We start from the raw sequence: 19658 nt of genomic DNA on the forward strand, positions 1-19658 counted from the left end.
TCCGTGTATGGGCACCTTTACAAAACCAGCAACTGAAAGAACCCTTATGTCTGGTCTGCGAAACCCACGTTATTGAGTTGACCAGCTGCTAGAAATCACATACACCCATTATGCACAAACAGAGAAAACAATATTGCCCACACCGTTTCAGACTGTGTAAATGTATATAAATATATGTTAACTGTTAGTACCACACTTTGGCCTCCAAAAACTGTAAACCTTTATGCCACATTAAAGTCCCTCATTATTTGCAGTCTGTTTGTCATGTGTCCACCTCTGCTCCCATGTAAAGTATAAGATCTTGCGGTATGTTTGGAAGCTTCTTGAACTCAGGTGTACGTGTTTATAATCTCTCATGGGTAAGTAAACGAATACTGTACTAATGTATATGCAAAATTATTATTATTTAGAAAGTAGCATACAGATTATTTGTACGACATGTTTACTGGGGTTGGTCTGTAAGGTGCAGAGTCTCCATAAGTGATGAATAATGAATGACTCCAAGAAACATTACTGAGACTGGTGTATATGGTGCAAAGTCTACATGAGTAACTAATGATAGATGGCTTCAAGGCTGGAGCATCTTTCTTAAATTATCCTCAGTCACATGGTGGAGGTTTCTGTGCTGTGAGCAGGCGATTACATTTCCAACCCTTATTATAATCAGTGATGCCGTAGGATGTAATGCGATATGTGGCTGTAGAAACAGGCGCCTTGTTGGACAAAAGTTTCACATGCAATTGGATGCATGTCCCTTTATTTACTCAGTAATTGCACAGTGTTTTTTACCTCGGATTTCTGCTAGTTAAACAGCATGCAGCGGAACGGCTATGTCAAAACAGAGAGAGGCACAGAAATGTGCTGGTGTCAAGTGTATCTGCCTTTTCGCAGCAAGACTAACCAGACGGACAACTCAGAATGACTGAAAACTATGTTCTCAGCCTCATCTTGTTTTAAGCGATTTTGACAAGGGCAATAAAAACACAGACATAGTCTACAAAACATAAAAATAAGGAAGGTGAACTAGTACTACACACACACACAACTACCTTAACTGGAGCTGAAAAGGCTTACTGTGCATAAATATTTATATAATGCTTGACATAACTAATTGGTGGTGATATTTCAATAAATCACGATCATGATGACAACTATGAAAAAACAATTCTTCTGTTAGTGTTTACATCTGACCCTGTGTTTATGAGTTTAGAAAAGGTTGCAATTATTTACTCCTGATCACATTTATATTTTATTGCAGTGATCCTCAACTAGTGGTTCGTGAGCACCATGTTGCTCCCCAATCCCTTGGATGTTGTTCCCAGTGCCCCCAAAGCAGGTGCTTATTTTTGAATTCTTGGCTTGGAGGCAAGTTTTGGTTGTATAAAAACCAGGTGCACTGCCAAATAGAACCTCCTATAGGCTGCCAGTACTAAATGGCCAATCACAGCACTTGTTTTACACCTCTCAGGAAAGTTTTCCATGGTTGTGTTGCATCCCAACTCTTTTAATATCTGAATGTTGCTCATAGGTATAAAAGCTTGGGGTCCCTGGTTTTATTACATGATTTGAGGGTAGAGATGACTATTACTCCTTTATAACTGTCTGCTGTGGGAAAAACAGTTGCCAGAAATAAATCAGAGATGAAAGAGCGAGAGGGTGGCGCTAGACAGGTCAACTGCAATCCATTCCTGAATATCCTACATATCGTCTATTCTTATGACACTGCAAAAGCTCCAACATCAGTGTTTCCAAATTAGAACAATGTTAAGGAAGGCTCAGCCTAAGGCAAGTTGGAGTGAGAGTTAGGGAGAATGGACATTTGCTTTCCTAGATACGCCTGAAAGCTCATCTTGACATTCAGAGAGGGTGAGATTTGGGTTGACTATGTATTTCTTGTCCTCGATATAAAACTTTAACTGAATGACTGATGACAAGAATATTTTCCAATATTTGAACTTACTTCCTGAGTTAAGGGGGCCTTGGCCAAAGGTTGGGCATTCAAGGAGACCTTGGCCAAAGACTGGACATTCAAGTGGGACGAGAACTGAAAATGACAAAGGGAACCACCCCCCCCCCCCCCATTTGGCACTTTTACAGTATATATAATTATATATAGTACATTATGGGTAAGTGTTTTCCTAGATGCATAAATACTTACAATAAATCAAAGTCTTTTACTTTAGAAAAAATAGCAGTTATATTGTTCTTGTATTTAAGCCTTAAATGTTGATAGCAACCATTTGCAGTAAGATATGAGTTCTTGAAAGAATGATATGACTTGGATTAATCCCAAAGGAAGCACAAGTTTTCACAAGCTGTCACATAACTACATAACATTTTCATGGAGCCTCATTATCTTATATCCGCCCTTTAGATTTATTGTAGAGGGAATGTTAATATTGTAAGAATGATAAATCACTCTGATAAACTGTCTGCAGAACTGCTTGTTTTTAAAGTAATTCTTACCTTTTTTTTTTGCTACGTAAAATATACTTTCTCCCTGAAAAAAATGGATTTTCCGATCCAATTACACTTTACTATGCCTAATTGTTTTCTTCTAGGTAAATCCAAACATTCTGATTTTCTAAAACCACTTTAGTGAAAATATTCTACAGCATTTGCTGACAATGAGAAATGATAACAATGCATGTACATGTCTAAATGTCTTTTTTTATTCTGCTTTGTGTGTCAACACATTATATATCATCAATATGGAATAAAACTTTGCGAACTGAGCAAACAGCGATTCTCCTGTCGATTCTACTAGCTTACAGTGTGAATAGAGAAAATGCCTTAGTCAACAGATTAAACCCATTCGTTTCAGAAAAGATCTTTTTCTGCATTCCTAAACATATTCATTTTTGGCAAGAGGCATTCCTTACATAGCAAAGAGAAGTTAATCAGCCTTACCTTAAAGAAGCTCCGCAGAAAGTACATTACACTTAGCATTTCTTTAACTTTATAAAATGGTCCCCACACTTCCAGCCCAGAGAGAGGGGATGGTGATTATTCTCCTACCCCGCTGTGCCTTAGGTTGCATACATTCCCATTGCTATTTTAGACAATCTTAGCTCAGGCGAAAGGCTATGAGCTCTGCCAGGAGCTTATGCTTAAGGAGCTGAATAACAATTAGGGCTTATCCGAGCTGCGCTGAACAGTACAACAGTACAAACAGGTTTGTTCACAGTTTACAGCCATGAAAGACACCAACTGGGCATGCTCTACAAATACACTTTTGTTTATAGTGAATAAAGTGAGAGGCCCTGGTGAGTTCATTGGCCATCAGTTGAGGTTGGACGGAGATTAACATCGTTCTTTTCCTTTGTGATTTTTTTTTTCCTAATTGGAAATAAAAAGAGCAGAGAACTGTAAGCGAGACAAAACAAGTGCAATGCCAGACAAAAGGAGAAACTGTATTTATTTTTTTTTATTTGTAATAATTTATTAAATTGATTATCCAGAGCCTGATTATTTAACATTCACTGATGGGATACGATATCTGGAAACCCATTATCTAGAAAGATCCGAATTACGTGAAGGCCGTCTCCTATAGACTCCACTTTAATCAGATAGTTTACATTTTTTAAAATGATTTCCTGTAATAATAAAATAGTACCCGTCTAAGATAAGATTGTTGCCTGTTTACATTTCTGTAGACTTAAGGTACAGAGATCCAAATTACGAAAAGACCTGTTATCCAGAAAGGCTCAGGTCCAGAGCTTTCTATATAACAGGTACACAGAGATATAGTCAAGCAACAGCTTTGAACAAGTCAGCATAATACAAACCCCACAACTAAAGCTGGCCATACATTTAAAGATCCATACATTTGGTGAGGTTGCCAAAGAAATCTTTGAAGTCTTTGTCCCATTTGGCCACCCAATAAGCTACAGATTTGATCTGGAGGGGCTAAGTAGGCAACTTTTATCAGCCCGTATAAGGCCACCTGAAAGCAGAAACAAAACCAAAAGCAAGCGAGGAGCACCTGGGAGGCAGAGATAAAAAGCAAAAGAGCTGGATTCATACAGGTAAGGAACATTACTAAATTAGCAACTATTTAAAAGACAAGGAAAGTTTAAACCACAAGGGAGAACCTATATGATGTAAACATCCAGGGTTTAAGGTTACCAGTTGTAATCATCGGGGGGTGCCTACTATGGCAACCCCGTGTGATGTCCACCCTCATCATCCTATAAAGTCAAGTATGTATACAATTCCACTCATACACAACTGTCTTTCTGGTGGGCCCATGTTGTAAGATTCCATATTACAAGGGCCTCATACAGTAGTTGTGTGATACCAATTACGGTATCTTTCTGTCCTTGAGCCTATGTGCACCATAAAATGGCATGTGATGCCTAAGGTACTAATACTTCTACTCTTCTTTTTGAAGCCTCTGACTGCTTTACTAGCTACCCTAAACTTGACTCTTACTCCTTGAGAAAGCTATTATAATGGCCAGTCCTCTAGATAGAACTGATTTACAAGATCCCTCCACCTGACTTCACATAAGGAACGTCTATCCTGAGGCTTTCCTTACTTCAGGCTGCCGGACCCATACACACTCCTTCAGCACTAGGATAAAGCCTGGTATCCCTCACATACTATGGATCCCACTTGTCACTCTTGGTCAATAGGAAATTCCTAGCTCTGTACAATGCATAGGGAAATCCAACCTTGCATGCCCTCTAACCCAGTCCCTTTCTGGAATAAATTTTGTCAGGTAAGGGAAGGATTAAATCACTAATCTGCTACATGTAATAGGCAACAACTAGTCAAAAGAGTTTGGCGGATAAACAGAACTGCTAACATGTTATTAATCATTTAAGTCGGACAAGTGAACGAATAAAGTTAAGAACCAAGTTGAGTGAATGAATAAACTTAAGAACCAAAAAAAAAAAAAAATAAAGCCAAGTATCGCACAAAGTATGCCTCAATACTATGTCCCTCTCCAAGGCAACTAGAAATGCAGAATAAAATCATAATGAATAAAATGTAGTTTCTTAAAACCAACAAAGAATTCTGTTAGGGTTCTCAATTTCTATAACAGATCTATGAAACATACATGAATGTTACAAATGATGGCATTCCCATTTTCAGTGGGACATAATACAGACACTTAGTTGCGTAAATAGGATGTGCACGCGGTCCCCATTTCAGCCCCCCTCCCGATACATATGCTGAATAACTTTCACCTGCCCTGTCACCCATGATAAACTTGATTACAACTCCACTGGGCCCCACTGTGCATTAAAAGACTCCATTACTACACAACATCTTACTGTCCTTGCAGTACATTGTACAACCTTCTTCACCTTCCCAGAAGTAGATTTGCCATTACTGCCTACTGTAGATTGTATATTATCTCAGCATTGGGTAGCAGTATATTTCAGAGCATTCCAGTAGAATCCTAGTTTCTAGATACCCAAAGAACACTGCACATCATCTATGTACCCCCAAAATACATTGGACTCCTCTAATGGATTCTTACATATAAATGAATTGTATTGTAAATTACATTAACAGTCAAAGGAGTGCATTTTACAGCATTCCAATGCTTTACAACACAAGACTTTACAGCTCAAAATCACGTTGCATAGTGTCCCTGCAGCACATTGTATCATATTGTCCCCCAAGAGGAAAACTGAACTGCCAAAGTCCCTGCTCCCCTTTAAATAGGACCACCAATGCCCTTGCATTATGTTTCACTGAATCTGAGAATTCCAATAATATTAAGCACATCTGCCACTGAAATACAGAACACATTCACCCTGGAGACCCAGTAGCACATTATTTCACTACTTCTGCATTAGAATGGACACCCAGTGCCTGCCATAAATCAGTGCCCAATTAATATGCAAGTTATATTAAAAATATAGAGATCAGTGCCAAGGGAATGTTAAAAGGGTTTGTCGAATTAAAAGAGATTAATAATATATTTATAGTCAGTGTTAATTGCTCTCAGATAAGATAGCTGTTCATATCACATGAATATTCACTTACCTGCCATATTGTTTTGATTAGTACAATTTATTTGACCACAGATAGTAATGTTTTCACTGGGGTCTCGGCTGAGGCAAATGTATAATTAAATACGCAGAGAAAAAATGTCCAGTTAGAACAAACAGTAACAAAAACAACTAAAGATGGCAAAAGGTTCTTATTCCTATAACTGGTAACAGTTCAGAAGAATAGCTTTTAAAGTTACGTAAACTTTCAGAAATAAAAGTCTTTGTTAGGCCTAATTGTCTTCTCTCAGCTCCATGAGTCTGTCAATATTTATTCAAGAAAAAAAAAGATCAATCATGGGACGGGATATAACAGTGGTGCATGGATAACTGCCAATGAGGATGCAAATCAGCTCAACTGTATAAAACACATTTTAGTACAAAATAATGGGGTAGAAACCATAAAAAAAACCAGTCCCATTATTTTAGTACCTGCCCTGTCAGACTGGAGCATTACAGAAATGAGTTTATTGGCTGGGTAAAATACAAAGTGATAACAGATAATCTGTCCCAGTAATGGTAACATTAAGGTGTCAGCAGAATAGAAGCAATGGGAGATAATAGACATAGGCAGAGGGTGTTTTTTTTTGTTTGGGGAGGCTAAAGATGTCCCCATACACCATACAAGATAATTCAATGGACTTCAATGGAAATGAGAGACAATGGGTACGACATCCCAAGTACATTATATACAGTGGGAACTAGCACCCTAAGTACATTATATACAGTGGGAAACAGTGGGTACTGACCAGAGCCGGGCCAGGCCGGCCAGGCGCCCTAGGCAACCTGGCCGGTCGTGGTGCCGGCTGAGCGCACGCATGCACACATTAGTGCTCATGAACGAATGCGCGAAATGGAGCACACTCGTGTGTGCATCCACAAAAATAGAGTGCATGCATGCGCAGGTGCGCAATAGACAAAGAGAAAGCTGTGACAGTCGGGGAGAGAGGGGTCCGGACATGGGGTAGGCGACAGAGAAGTTAGGTCCCCCCCAGCTTTGCTGACACACCAGGCACATGAAATAAGATGACATTAGAGGCAGTGGAAAATTAGGGTTAGTATGTACGTTAAATGAATTGCCAGTTTTATCTATAAGTTAAAATAAAACTGTAAGACCACAATTTTCTTTTTCAAATGGGTTAAATTGTGCAAAAAGACTTGTGCAAAGTGACAGGGATGGAACAGATGGAACTGATGCTGCCTGCCAAAAAGCATTTTTTTAGTATAGGTGGTGGAGCAGCTGCTGCAGGTGACCCTCAGAATGTATGAAGTACCTGTAAGAGTGCACCTGAAGTTGCTGTTGGAAAGGATTACACATTTCAGGAGGGAAAGTTTGCACTTGGGGGAGCCAAATGTTAGGCACCCCGAGTGATTGTATTGACTTACCTGAAACCCCAGGCCGGTGCTCCTATCAGCAGAAAACTGCACCGCCTGAGGTTATACCAGTGAGCACCACGGAGAGATCTTCTATCTGCTTTGATCACGTGGTTACACATGCGCAGTAGAATGAAAATCGGAACTTTAACTGAAAAGTCAGCTATTTAGTTCTACTGCGTATGCATTTGCCCCAGGAAATTTGAAGAAAGAAGAATAAGCCGGAAGATCTCTCTGTGGTGCTCCATAGAAAAACCCAGAGCCAGTGCAATTTTCTGCTGATTGGGAGAACCGTCCCAGGGTTTCAGTTAAGTCAATACAATCACTTGGGGGTGCAAACAGACTTCTCCTTGAATTAGTTGCTGTATGTGTCAGCCAAAATGTAATTAAAATACTACCAATAGTGACACCAAGGCTGCTTTAAAGGGGAACTATAGCAAAAATAATGTAACGCTATCTTGGGCTATACGGGCCAACAGGGTTAATCACCAGCTAGTGAACTAGAGCAGGAATTACACATGACTCTAACACCATTTGCTAAATGGAAGAATAAAGCAGGAAAAGAATGGACGCCAGGAGGTTCTTGCAGTCTAACAGAATAAACTTTATTTGTCAGAGACAAATGATCCACAGGGTTGTAATTACATGGGTACAGAGGCATTTGCAGAATATATATGCACACCCGGCTCACACAGAGCTGACACTCATAGAGCTCATAGGTAGAGGCAGAATATATAAACAAAGAGCTTCAGAGGTAAAGGGCAGAATATATAAACATAGAGCTTCAGAGGTAGAGGCAGGTGCATTCCATAAGGATGTAGTCAAAGCAGTACAACTTCCCTCCAGGCAGAAATACCTCACATGTGGTCTGGATCTCACACAGTGAAGTGGTCTGGATCTCACCCAGTGGAGTGATCAGGGAGGAGAACCTAAAGCCTGACACCCTATCCACTGTGTCCCTTCACTGTAGGCAAATCTTACAGCCTGGGAAGCTACTCCCTGCTACACCTCCTTGATGGAGCACAAAGCTGCTGTTTCTCTCTTCCCTCACTGTCTTACTCTCCTAGAGAGTCTATAACATGGGAGTCTCATTCACGGGGTCCCTGCTCCCCTACTTCCACGCTAGAGGTTCAGGTCCCTCAAGAGAGCATGGCTTTACTGGGCCTTGTTGTACCCAGGCCCCTGGCCACACTATACTAACGTGTGACAGGACGTGGTCACATCGCCTCCTGACCAATAGCACAACTATGCAAATTACATCTAGCTACATGGCCTCTGCCTAGCAACTAGGGAGATCAGGAAGTGTAGGGAATTAAAGCCATAGGGGACACGTTAACCCTATGGGTCCCTACAATAAAAATGTAATTTAAGCTTCTTTTCACTAAATAGGAAATAAATATAATCAATTAAATATTCTGTACTTTTTCTGAATTATTTGTTACTCTCCTTTCTGCCTCTGTCTCTTTTCATTCTCTCTTCATGCAGGAGTCTGAGTTAGATTTTGATTGACAGTCTACCCATCCTATGGGGGACTCCCTTTGCCCAGAAGACAGATTATAACTTGTTCTTTCCTAATACTCTCAGTTATTTGAGTTAGTGCTAACTCATTTCCTAGGAAAGCCCTCCTAAAAGATGTATGAGACCTTCCTGTCAATCAAAATCTGACCCTGATTTCTTCATGAAGAGAGACTGCTGAGAGGGGAATAGTGAAGAGTAACTTGATTATTTTAGAAATGAGACAACATGTTTTAATTGATCACATATAGAAAGATTCTTATTTCCATGAGATTAAATTTATATTGCATTTTAATTTTTATGATAGGTCTCCCTTAAAACCATGTTACATTACCGTTCCAAACTGGCCGAATCTCTGGTATGAAAGTACTTAAACAGGAATATCACCATACCTCAACACAATACAGGTATGGGATCCGTTATCTGGAAACCCATTATCCGGAAAGCTCTGAATTACAAGGTTTCTCCCATAGACTCCATTTTAAACAAATAAATCAAAAGTTTTAGAAAAAAATATATTTTTCTCTGCAATAAGAAAACAGTAGCTTGAACTTCAAACTAAGATATAATTAAGCCTAATTGGAGGCAAAATATTCTATTGGGTTTATTTAATGCTTAGATTCTATTTTTAGTAGACTTAAGGTATGGAGATCCACATTACAGAAAGAATGGAGTGTGCTGCTCTCACTGACGTACAAAACTTCCATAATATCAAAGTTGTAAATGGCTTAGTAAATTAACGGGGTGGGGCTTGCTTATATTGTGACTGGCGTTTTGACAAAATGGTGGGTGAGTGGGGTGGATCAGGAGCATGGTTGTATTTTTAATGAGGTCCCCATTCTGTCTCTTGGCAAGGACCTCTACCCAGGCGCCTAGGTGACAAATGGGCTAATAAGTGGTCCTCTCTTGATGTTGTGATCACTGATGGAGAAAATAAAAGGCTTCTCAACAGTGATAATGGAATTTAGTCATATCAGCTGGAGGCTAATGGAACATGGATAGATTGCTGTTCAACGGTGAGGGGCAAGTGGAGTCATCAAAACAACCCTGCCCACTGGCAACTGCTTCCTCTGTACATGATACGGTATCTGTATGGCAGACCCTTGTGACAAATTGAAGAGATCACTGATGAAAGCGCCTCATTAGACAGTACATTTACCTGTAGGCTTCCCTTTGTGTCTCTTGACATTTTAACACTGAGGGCTTTAGCACACGGGCAGATTTGGGGAGATTTAGTTGCCTGGCGACTAATGCCTCTTCTGCAGGGCGTCAATCTCTCTAAACTGCCTTCCGCCTGCTATAATGAGAAAACGCCAGCGTCAATGCACTCTCGGTGCTTCGATCTCCGTGAGGCAACTTCGAAAATCAAAGTGCCGCAAGGGCTGGCGTTTTCTCATTATAGCAGGCGGAAGGCAGTTCAGAGAGATTGTCGCCCCGCAGAAGAGTCGATTAGTCGCCAGGCGACTAAATCCCCCCAATCTGCCCGTGTGCTAGGTCCCTTAACCTTGAAAGTAATTGTATATATTGTGCATACCTAATTGCATTCTGTTATTGTATAAAGTTGTATTAATGCACTGGATGTACAGTATTGTATAGAGCCGTACAAATAACAATACACACTGTGGGAATTTGCGCAAATGGCAGAAGAGGCAGTCCCCTTTTCAGTGAAATAAATGTCATTTTCAAGTAGGCATGCGCCTTTGTGTTATTCACAGTAGGGCTTTCCACACACAGGGTACTTGTCAATGCACACGACTAAGGAAAATAAACAAACTTTTGTACTTCACTTGAACAGACTGGTACACTGGCAGCCTGAATACTTCAGAAACCTGATTAAGGCAACGTTATCCCGTAAAATGACAATTATTTAACTGACAGTATTTTAGCTTTCTTCCCAGCATTCTTAGCCGCACCAGCTCACTTTCTACTGAAACAGCTCACTCACAGCCCCGCTCCTTTTCCACAGATAGTGACTCATCAAGCTCAAAACCTGTACTGGCTTTTTCAGCCTCAGTGAACACAGCCCATGTTATTCTCCACATTTGCTTTTTCTCATAGAGCACCCTGGGAGAGATAAACCTTCCCTTTAGAGTTTTCCCACTGCACCACGTCATAAACACATTATACTGCTGCACAGTGGGAGTTTGTGCCTGAATACACAGCCCCATGCAGTATGACACATCTGCTGTATTTAGGTGACTAATAAATATGTTACTGAGATGGATCTATACCAGAAACCTGCAGGACGAATTCTAGCCACATACTGTTTAAGCTGCATCATCAGTAAATGAAAGGTGGATTAATGAGCTTGACATTATAAATGAAAGGTTTATGGAAACAGACAATAACAGAAATAAGCTTGTGAAGGTTGGGGAAAGCATTATTGCTCATATCCAGTATAAGGGTGAAAATAAATCATAGCAAGCATATTAGATGGAGTACAGCCCTAATAGCCAGATCCAGAGGAGAGGGGTAATTAATAAACACTGAGTTAACCTCTTCATATGAAGACTCCCCAGTACACTCTTGAGGTCACAGTGGGTATTTATCTTTTCTATAATTCAGAGTGCTGCAATTCAGTTTTTTTATATTTCAATTATTTTTATTGGTTTTACATAGAAAGGATGACAATACAGCTGCCAAAGCAAAAAAAGGTTACAAAGCCATCGGTAAAATTATTTAGATTCCATATTATCGACATGGCTTACATCCGAGTGAAATACATTAAAGCAACTGTTATTGGTTACATAGGTTTCACCTTAGTCAAACTGGTGTGTCTGATTGCCAACCTTTAAGGTACCGTTTCCTCGTTTATCTAAACTATAAGTAAACTAACAGGCAGAACCTAATACAGTAGTCTATGGTATTTTCTGTGGCGGGGGATATAGTTATAAGCTGGGTATTTAAGTGCTTAGAAGGGCTATTGGACTGTTGGTACTGTATCTAAATTCTAGCCAGGGGGACCATACCCGTAGAAATTTTTGGTGGGAGTCTAATAGAATACTGGACATCTTCTCTTGGGCCATAATCCAATCAGCTTTATGTTTGGTGGCTTCAATGGAAATGTGTTTTGTTTTCCATGCTCTTGCGGCTGTCATTATCCCTGTAAATATTTGGAATTGTATTGTGGTTATTGAGTCTGTTTTTTACATAATAATGCTGTACTTGGGTGTTTTGGGATTGATATACTGATAACAGAGTAAATCATATTGTAGATTCTGATCTCTGAGCTGCTGGGCATCGCCACCATATGTTGTACATGGTCCCTTTGTGGCCACGACCTCTAAAACATCCACCCTCAGCCGAGGGTACAAACTTACCACCGGAGTAAGACTTTATAGTTTGTTTCCATTAATGAAACATTTCTAGAGGATCTCCTGACATTGGACCATACTGATCCCCAGTCTTCCATACTCATTTATAGCCCATCTCTCTCTGCCACGACAGTGTATACGGAGTTAATTGGCAATCACTGCAATTCAGTTTTATGGTTAAGCATGCTTAATATTATATGGCAATTAAGGATTAACAAAAGTTCATTTTATATTTCGTAAGGCCCAAGGTTTCCGTGCTGTTTCCCATGGACAGCAACTTCATGAATCAGCCCCTTGTAATACCCCACGTCCTCAACTTACCTTTTGGATTCCTCTATCAAAGCCATCTTTTTTATTACTGTGCATTGTAAACATTGGACATATCGGAATCATTTTAATCTATTACAATATACTTTTTTTTATTTTAGAAGTATTAAAGGGGGTTGTCTATCTTTCAGTTATCTTTAATATGATGTAGAGTGTAATATTCTGAGACAATATGCAATTGGTCTTCATTTTTGTTATTTGTGGTTTTTTTTATTTCACTTTTTTGTTTAGCAGCTTTCCAGTTTGGAATGTCAGCAGCTATCTGGTGCAAGACAAACATATATAAGCATAAACTTCGCCAGTAGATTGACTCACCAAATAGAGTAGGTGGCCCATGTGCTCCTGCCCCAGGCTCTCAGCTCAGGGATGCAGACAAGCCGTATGTAGGGATGCAAAATGTTGAAGCAAGGCACTCAAAAGTAGGGATGCCCCTAATCCACTATTTTGGATTCGGCCGAATCCCCAAATCCTTTGCTAAAGATTCGGCTGAATACTGAACCGAATATGCAAATTAGGGGTGGGATGGGGAAACCATTTTTTACTTCCTTGTTTTCTGACAAAAAGTCCCGCGATTTCCTTCCCGCCCCTAATTTGCATATGCAAATTAGGATTTGGATTCGGTTCTGCTGAGCAGAAGGATTTGGCCGAATCCTGCTGAAAAAGGCAGAATCCTGGCGAAATCCCGAACTGAATCCTGTATTCGGTGCATCCCTACTCAAAAGGACACGCATGGATCAGACGAGTATTGAGAAAATGCTAAATTTTATTTATATAAACTATATATGATGATGATGATATCATGCCTGACTCGTTTTGTGTCGAGGACACTTAGTCAGCTATCTGGTTGCTAGGGTCCAAATTACCTTAGCAACCAAGGAGTAATTTGATGGAGAGACTGCCATATGAATAGGGGAGGGCCTGAATAGAAAGATAAGTAATAAAAGGTAACAATAAAAAAATATTGTAACCTCAACGAGCAATAGTTTTTGGCTGCTGGGGTCAGTGACCCCCCATTTGAAACCTGGAAAAGTCAGAAGAAGAAGGCAAATAATTAAAAAAAAAAAACCAATAAAATAAATAAAAAATTAAGACCAATTTAATAGTTAATATAATATACTGTAGGTAAACAACTCCTTTACATTTACAGAGTTGGTGTGGATAATGATTATTAATCAGAGATACAATCAAAGAAAGAATTTCTGGGGGCACCTAAGGCACTTGGGTTGCTTCAGAAGTAAGTGTTATAAAAAGCCAAGATGTTTAATGATCACTCAAAACTGCCTACTTCCTTATGACAGGTGGCTTTCAGCTATCTGCCCATAAGGCCGCTTCCCCAAACCATCAGCTATTTGAATACCTTCTGAAAAGAGGGCTTATCTGAGTATGGTTTAACCTTCAATCTTTATTCCTGAAAAATATTCCCAGTTGTTGTCCCCTTTAAACGGGGTGTCCACCTTTAAATAAACTTTTAGTATGCTTTAGAGCAGGGGTCCCCAACCTTTTTCAACCGTGAGCAACATTCCGATTTAAAAAGAGTTGGGGAGCAACACAAGAACAGAAAATGTTCCTGATTGGTGCCAAATAAGGGCTATGATTGGCTATTTGGTGGCCCCTATGTGGACTGGCAGCCTACAGGAGACTCTGTTTGGCAGCACATCTGGTTTTTATACAACCAAAACTTGCCTGGAATTCAAACATAAGCACCTGCTTTTTGGCCAGTGAGAGCAACATCCAATGGGGTTTGAGAGCAACATGTTGCTCACTAGCTACTGGTTGTGGATCACTGCTGTAGAGAGTAATATTCTGACAATTTGCAATTGGTTTTCATTTTTCATTATTTGCATTTTTTGAGTTATTTAGCTTTTTATTCAGCAGCTCTCCAGTTTGCAATTTCAGCAACCTGGTTGCTACGGTCCAAATTACCCTAGCAACCATGCATTGATTTGAGTAAGAGACTGGAATATGAATAGGAGAGGCCTGAATATAAAAAGAAGTAATAAAAAGTAGCAATAAGAATAAGTAGCCTTACAGAGCATTTGTTTTTTTAGATGGGGTCAGCCAAATCATTAAAAAACTGTAGAAAAATAAATAATAAAGACAAACTTTATAACTGGTCCCTCTAAAGTTAACTTAAAGGTTAACCACACCTTTAAGGTGCAATGTATTCAAAATAATAAAAAAGTCGTAATTAATGAATTAGTTGGCGCATAATCATGAACCAGATTACAAGATTTAAGCACCTAATTACTTTTACCAACCTGGATGATTGGGAGATTCTATAGAATTATCTAATGTAATGAATAGTAGGTATGCAAACCAATTAGCAAGCCTGATTAGTGTGCAGCACAATTATCATACCATATGTTTCCTTTTACAAATCAAGCTCACTTCAGAAAAGGTAATGACAGGAATGTTGTGTTTAGATGATGGCACGGAATCCCTGATTTCATGTTCAAGCTAGTTCTGGCGCAGCCCATATGAATCATAACACCCGCAGCTAAAAATAAATTGTTTTTCTGCACAAGGTTTGTAAAGAACTTCCACAGTACCATCTTGTTAGCAACAAACAAGAAAATATAATACACAGGTATGGGACCTGTAATCCAGAATGCTCGGGACCTGAGGTTTTCAGCATTACAGATATTTTCCGTAATTTGGATCTTCTTAAAGTGGACCTGTCACCCGGACACAAAAATCTGGATAATAAAAGTCCTTTTCAAATTAAACATGAAATCTAATTTTTATTTTTTATTAAAGCATTCATAGCTGTTATAAACTCTTTTAAAAATCTCAGCTGTCAATCAAATATTGTCTGCCCCTCCTCTATGCCCTCGGCATAGAGGCGGGGCAGACAATTACTTTCACTTTCCATTCAGCACTTCCTAGATGTCACTGCTCTCCCCACTCCCCCTGTTCTCTTCACCATTTAATTGTGTAACCAGGGCATGGGGATGGACATCAGGTCCCCCATTCTGGTGCACAAACAAAATTCTGAGATGATTCAAGACTTGCCTTAATAACAGTGTCCACAAAATGGCTCCGGCCTACTTGCTGTAATTATAAATTCCCAGACTGAAGGAAACAAGATTCAAATAATTTATATAGTGTAATTAAAGTTCATTTTGCTTGACTAATGTGATAAAATAGGATATTAAATATTTTTTTGGGATGACAGGTCCCCTTTAAGTCTATTAGTAAATCATAAAAACATTAAATAAACCTAATAGGCTGGTTTTGCCTCCAATAAGAATTAATTTATCTTAGGGCTCTTACACACGGGAGGTTTTTCCTGTGCTCCCCTGCGTTGCGCTGTACTCACACAGTTGCATGTACGCGCCAACACCAGGTGGCACGCAGCATGTTGCATTTCACCTGCATTCGGTGCATCTGTGTGAGTACAGCCCCCTTCACAATAATTGAGTGTGTCTACTCCTGCGCTCCCCTGCGGCTGAACGGAAGAAATCGCAACGCAGGGGAGCACAGACAAAACCTCCCATGTTTACGAGCCCTTAGTTTGGATCAAGTACAAGGTACCATTTTATTATTACAGAAAAGGAAATCATTTTAAAAAAACTGGATTATTTGGATAAAATGGAGTCTATTCGAAATGGCTATTCTGTAATTATTAGCTTTCTGGATAACAGGTTTCAGGATAACAGATCACTACAGTATACCTGTACTCTGATGGAACCTTAACAGATCACATGAATAATCATTGTTTAACTATGTAAATTTAGATATTTTTCTGTATATGTTTGTGAACAGATTGTTTCCTTGTTTTCTTCAGAAGATCCTGCCTTGCCACTCCTGTAAGCCTACAAACCTCTAGTAGAGTGGACAGGAACTGCATCTTTGCTGTTGGTCATTGGATTTCTTCTTTAGTTTTTGGCATTAACTGGGCAGCCACTGCAAAAAGGCTGGATAACCAATTTAAGAAGGAAAACATATTAATCTGTGTCCAACCTGCAGCACTGCCCTTGGAGAACCATAATGTATAATCTAAAGATAGCATTTGTTAAACAAAATAATATATCTTCTCTTGTCTGTGATATTAGGGGCTCAGGGCAAATGCCATACCCTAAATCCAGCACTGCACACAATTATATATTATTCCCCCTTTGCATTCCATTGCCACAGCACCAAACAATGGTGTAGGCAGGTAAGGGCTCTTACAGACGAGCGTTTCTAGCTGCGCTCCCCTACATTCCGGTTTCATGCGTTCAGCCGCAGGGGAGCCCAGGAGTAGACGCTGTACTCACAGCGTGTAAGCGCAGAACGCAGGTTGGGACGCAGCATGTTGCATTTTTCCTGCGTTTGGCGCTTACATGCGTCTGTGTGAGTACAGCCCCATTGAAAAGAATTCAGTGCGTCTACTCCTGGGCTCCCCTGCGGCTGAACGCATGAAACCGGAACGCAGGGGAGCGCAGCTAAAAACGCTCGTCTGTAAGAGCCCTAAGGAAGGAGTGCAGTCAGTATGGACGGAATGTTAATAGCCCAGTCATTCCTGCTCATTACACACCAAGAGACGTCAGCTAACCCCTTTTTAATTAGGGTGATGATGATCCAGCTCTAGATTTTTTTTTAACTGAATTCCACTTCACTTTAAATGGTTACATGAGATAAGTTCTTATAAAATTAATGGATCATCATTACCCTAATAACATGGTGTTCATCAACATCTCTGCATACCAAGGCAACTTATAGAAGCCTCTACAAGAGGAAATAGAGGTAGGATTTACTGATTTATCATTTCCCTTCATTAAATGTAATAACATTTTTATATGGACCTGTATTAATGTACCGAGACTGCTTTCACCTTAAGGGCTCTTACTCACTGGCGTTCTGACCTGTGCTCCCCTGCGTTCCGTTTTTTGGCGTTCAGCCGCAGGGGAGCGCAGGAATAGACGCATGTCATTATTTCAAATGGGGCTGTACTCACTCAGGCGCGTGTAGGCGCCGAACGCAGGTTGAGACGCAACATGCTGCATTTTTCCTGCGTTCGGTGCCTACACGCGCCTGAGTGAGTACAGCCCTATTTGAAATAATGACATACGTCAGGGGGAGCGCAGGTCAGAACGCCAGTGAGTAAAGCCCTAAAGGGATGGTTCACCTTTAAAGGAGAAGTAGATCCTAAAAATGAATGTGACTAAAAATACCAAATTTTATAAACTGAACTTATTGCACCAGCCTAAAGTTTCAGCTTGTCAATAGCAGCAATGATCCAGGACTTCAAACTTGTCACAAGGGGTCACCATCTTGGAAAGTGTCTGCGACGCATAAAATGCTCAGTGGGCTCCGAGCAGCTGTTGAGAAGCTAAAGTTTGGGGGCTGTCGCAAATTATCAAGCAGATAATGAGGTTGGTCTGTAATATAAGATGATGCTACAGGCAGGGCCGGTCTTACCAACTGCGGGGCCCAATTGGAATTATTTTGGCAGGGCCTCCTAGACAGAGTTTTGTTGTCTGGCAAAGGGTTCCAGTGTGGGTGGCAAATAGTCACTGCCTTTCCCTCTATCCCATAAGTGCTGCCAGTTGGGGACTGTGTTCCTTCTAATTTGTTTTAGGTTATGTGCACAAAAAAATATTTTCTGCATCTTTTAGCGATCACTGTACAGATGTGTGTGCAGAACCATGGATTATAAAAAAATTACTCATTTTTATTTTTATGAAGTTCAAATAAAAAACACACAGCACAGATATTGATTTTCACTGTATATGTAACCAGTTTTATGGGATCTCTCTGTACAGACTATGAGCAAACTTAGGGACTGTTCCTGCTGAATTGTGCTTAGTACAGGGAATACCTATGCTGCCATAGTTTTATGGGATCTCTCTGTATAGACTATGAGCAAACTTAGGGACTGTTCCTGCTGAATTGTGCTTAGTACAGAGGAATACCTATGCTGCCATAGTTTTATGGGATCTCTCTGTACAGACTATGAGCAAACTTAGGGACTGTTCCTGCTGAATTGTGCTTAGTACAGGGAATACCTATGCTGCCATAGTTTTATGGGATCTCTCTGTATAGACTATGAGCAAACTTAGGGACTGTTCCTGCTGAATTGTGCTTAGTACAGGGAATACCTATGCTGCCATAGTTTACTCTTGCCTGACGCAGCCAAGTCTGGAGACAGGAAGATCACATTCACAGGTAGCAGGGGGCTTCACACAGCATGTGAAGTAACCAGAACAGAGCCAGCTGTACGGAAAGCATTTTAGGACATCTGTACAGCTGATCTGTCAAGTGCGCAAGTGATCATTGGTGGGGACGAGGAAGTAAAAGCATTTCCTAGTTCCTCTTGCCTAGTTGCCATGGTGCGGAACTGCGGGGCCCACACAGGCGCGGGGCCCAATTGGGCCCAATTGGTCCAATTGGCCTAAGACCGGCACTGGCTACAGGGCTAATTATTAAATTCCAATGCTAATTGCTCTGGTTTATGTGCTGCCATGTAGTAATTATCTGTATTAATGCTAATCAGCCTTATATTGTGACATTTCTATTCTATGAGTACTGTATATTGTGAGTGGGTCCCTAAGCTCAGTTAGTGACAGTAGCACAGAGCATGTGCAGTGAATCAGCAGAAAAGAAGATGGGGAGCTACTGGGGCATCTTTGGAGACAGAGATCTTTACTGCTAAAGGGATGTGGTTGCCTTGGGCTGGTACAGGAGCCCAAAACACAATATACAACATTTCTAGCTACTTCTTTAGTTAGGCTTTAGTTCTCCTTTAAGTTAACTTTTAGTTTGATATATAATGGTCAGTTCTACACAACTTTTCATTTAGTTTTCATTATTTATTTGTTATAGTTTTCTTTTTATTGTTTTTCTTCTTCTTCTGACTCTTTCCAGCTTTCCATTGGGGGTCACTGACCCCATCTAAAAAGATTCTCTGTAAGGCTATAAATGTATTGTTATTGCTGCTTTTTATTGCTCATCTTTCTATCCAGGCCTCTCCTATTCATATTCCAGCCTCTTATTCAAATCAATGCATGGTAATCTGGACCCTAGCAACCGGATTGCTGAAATTGCAAACTGGAGAGCTACTGAATAAAAAGCTAAGACCACAAATAAAAAATGAAAACCAGTTGTAAATTGTCTGTCACTTTCTACATCATCTATA

General features: G+C 40.2%; 1 protein-coding gene across 1 annotated transcript in view; it reads right to left on the bottom strand.

Moving 5' to 3' along the window:
* Positions 1–3154, bottom strand: part of arhgef4.L (Rho guanine nucleotide exchange factor 4 L homeolog) — a 131751-nt gene extending 128597 nt beyond the window's left edge. Inside the window, exon 1 of the mRNA XM_041563454.1 lies at positions 2911–3154. Within this exon, the coding sequence (XP_041419388.1) occupies positions 2911–2949 (39 nt within the window). The 5' untranslated portion in view covers positions 2950–3154. The remainder of the gene's footprint in view (positions 1–2910) is intronic.
* Positions 3155–19658: the final 16504 nt, after the last annotated feature.

This window comes from Xenopus laevis, chromosome 5L, assembly GCF_017654675.1.
Source record: "Xenopus laevis strain J_2021 chromosome 5L, Xenopus_laevis_v10.1, whole genome shotgun sequence".
In the NCBI taxonomy this organism is placed as follows: Eukaryota; Metazoa; Chordata; class Amphibia; order Anura; family Pipidae; genus Xenopus; species Xenopus laevis.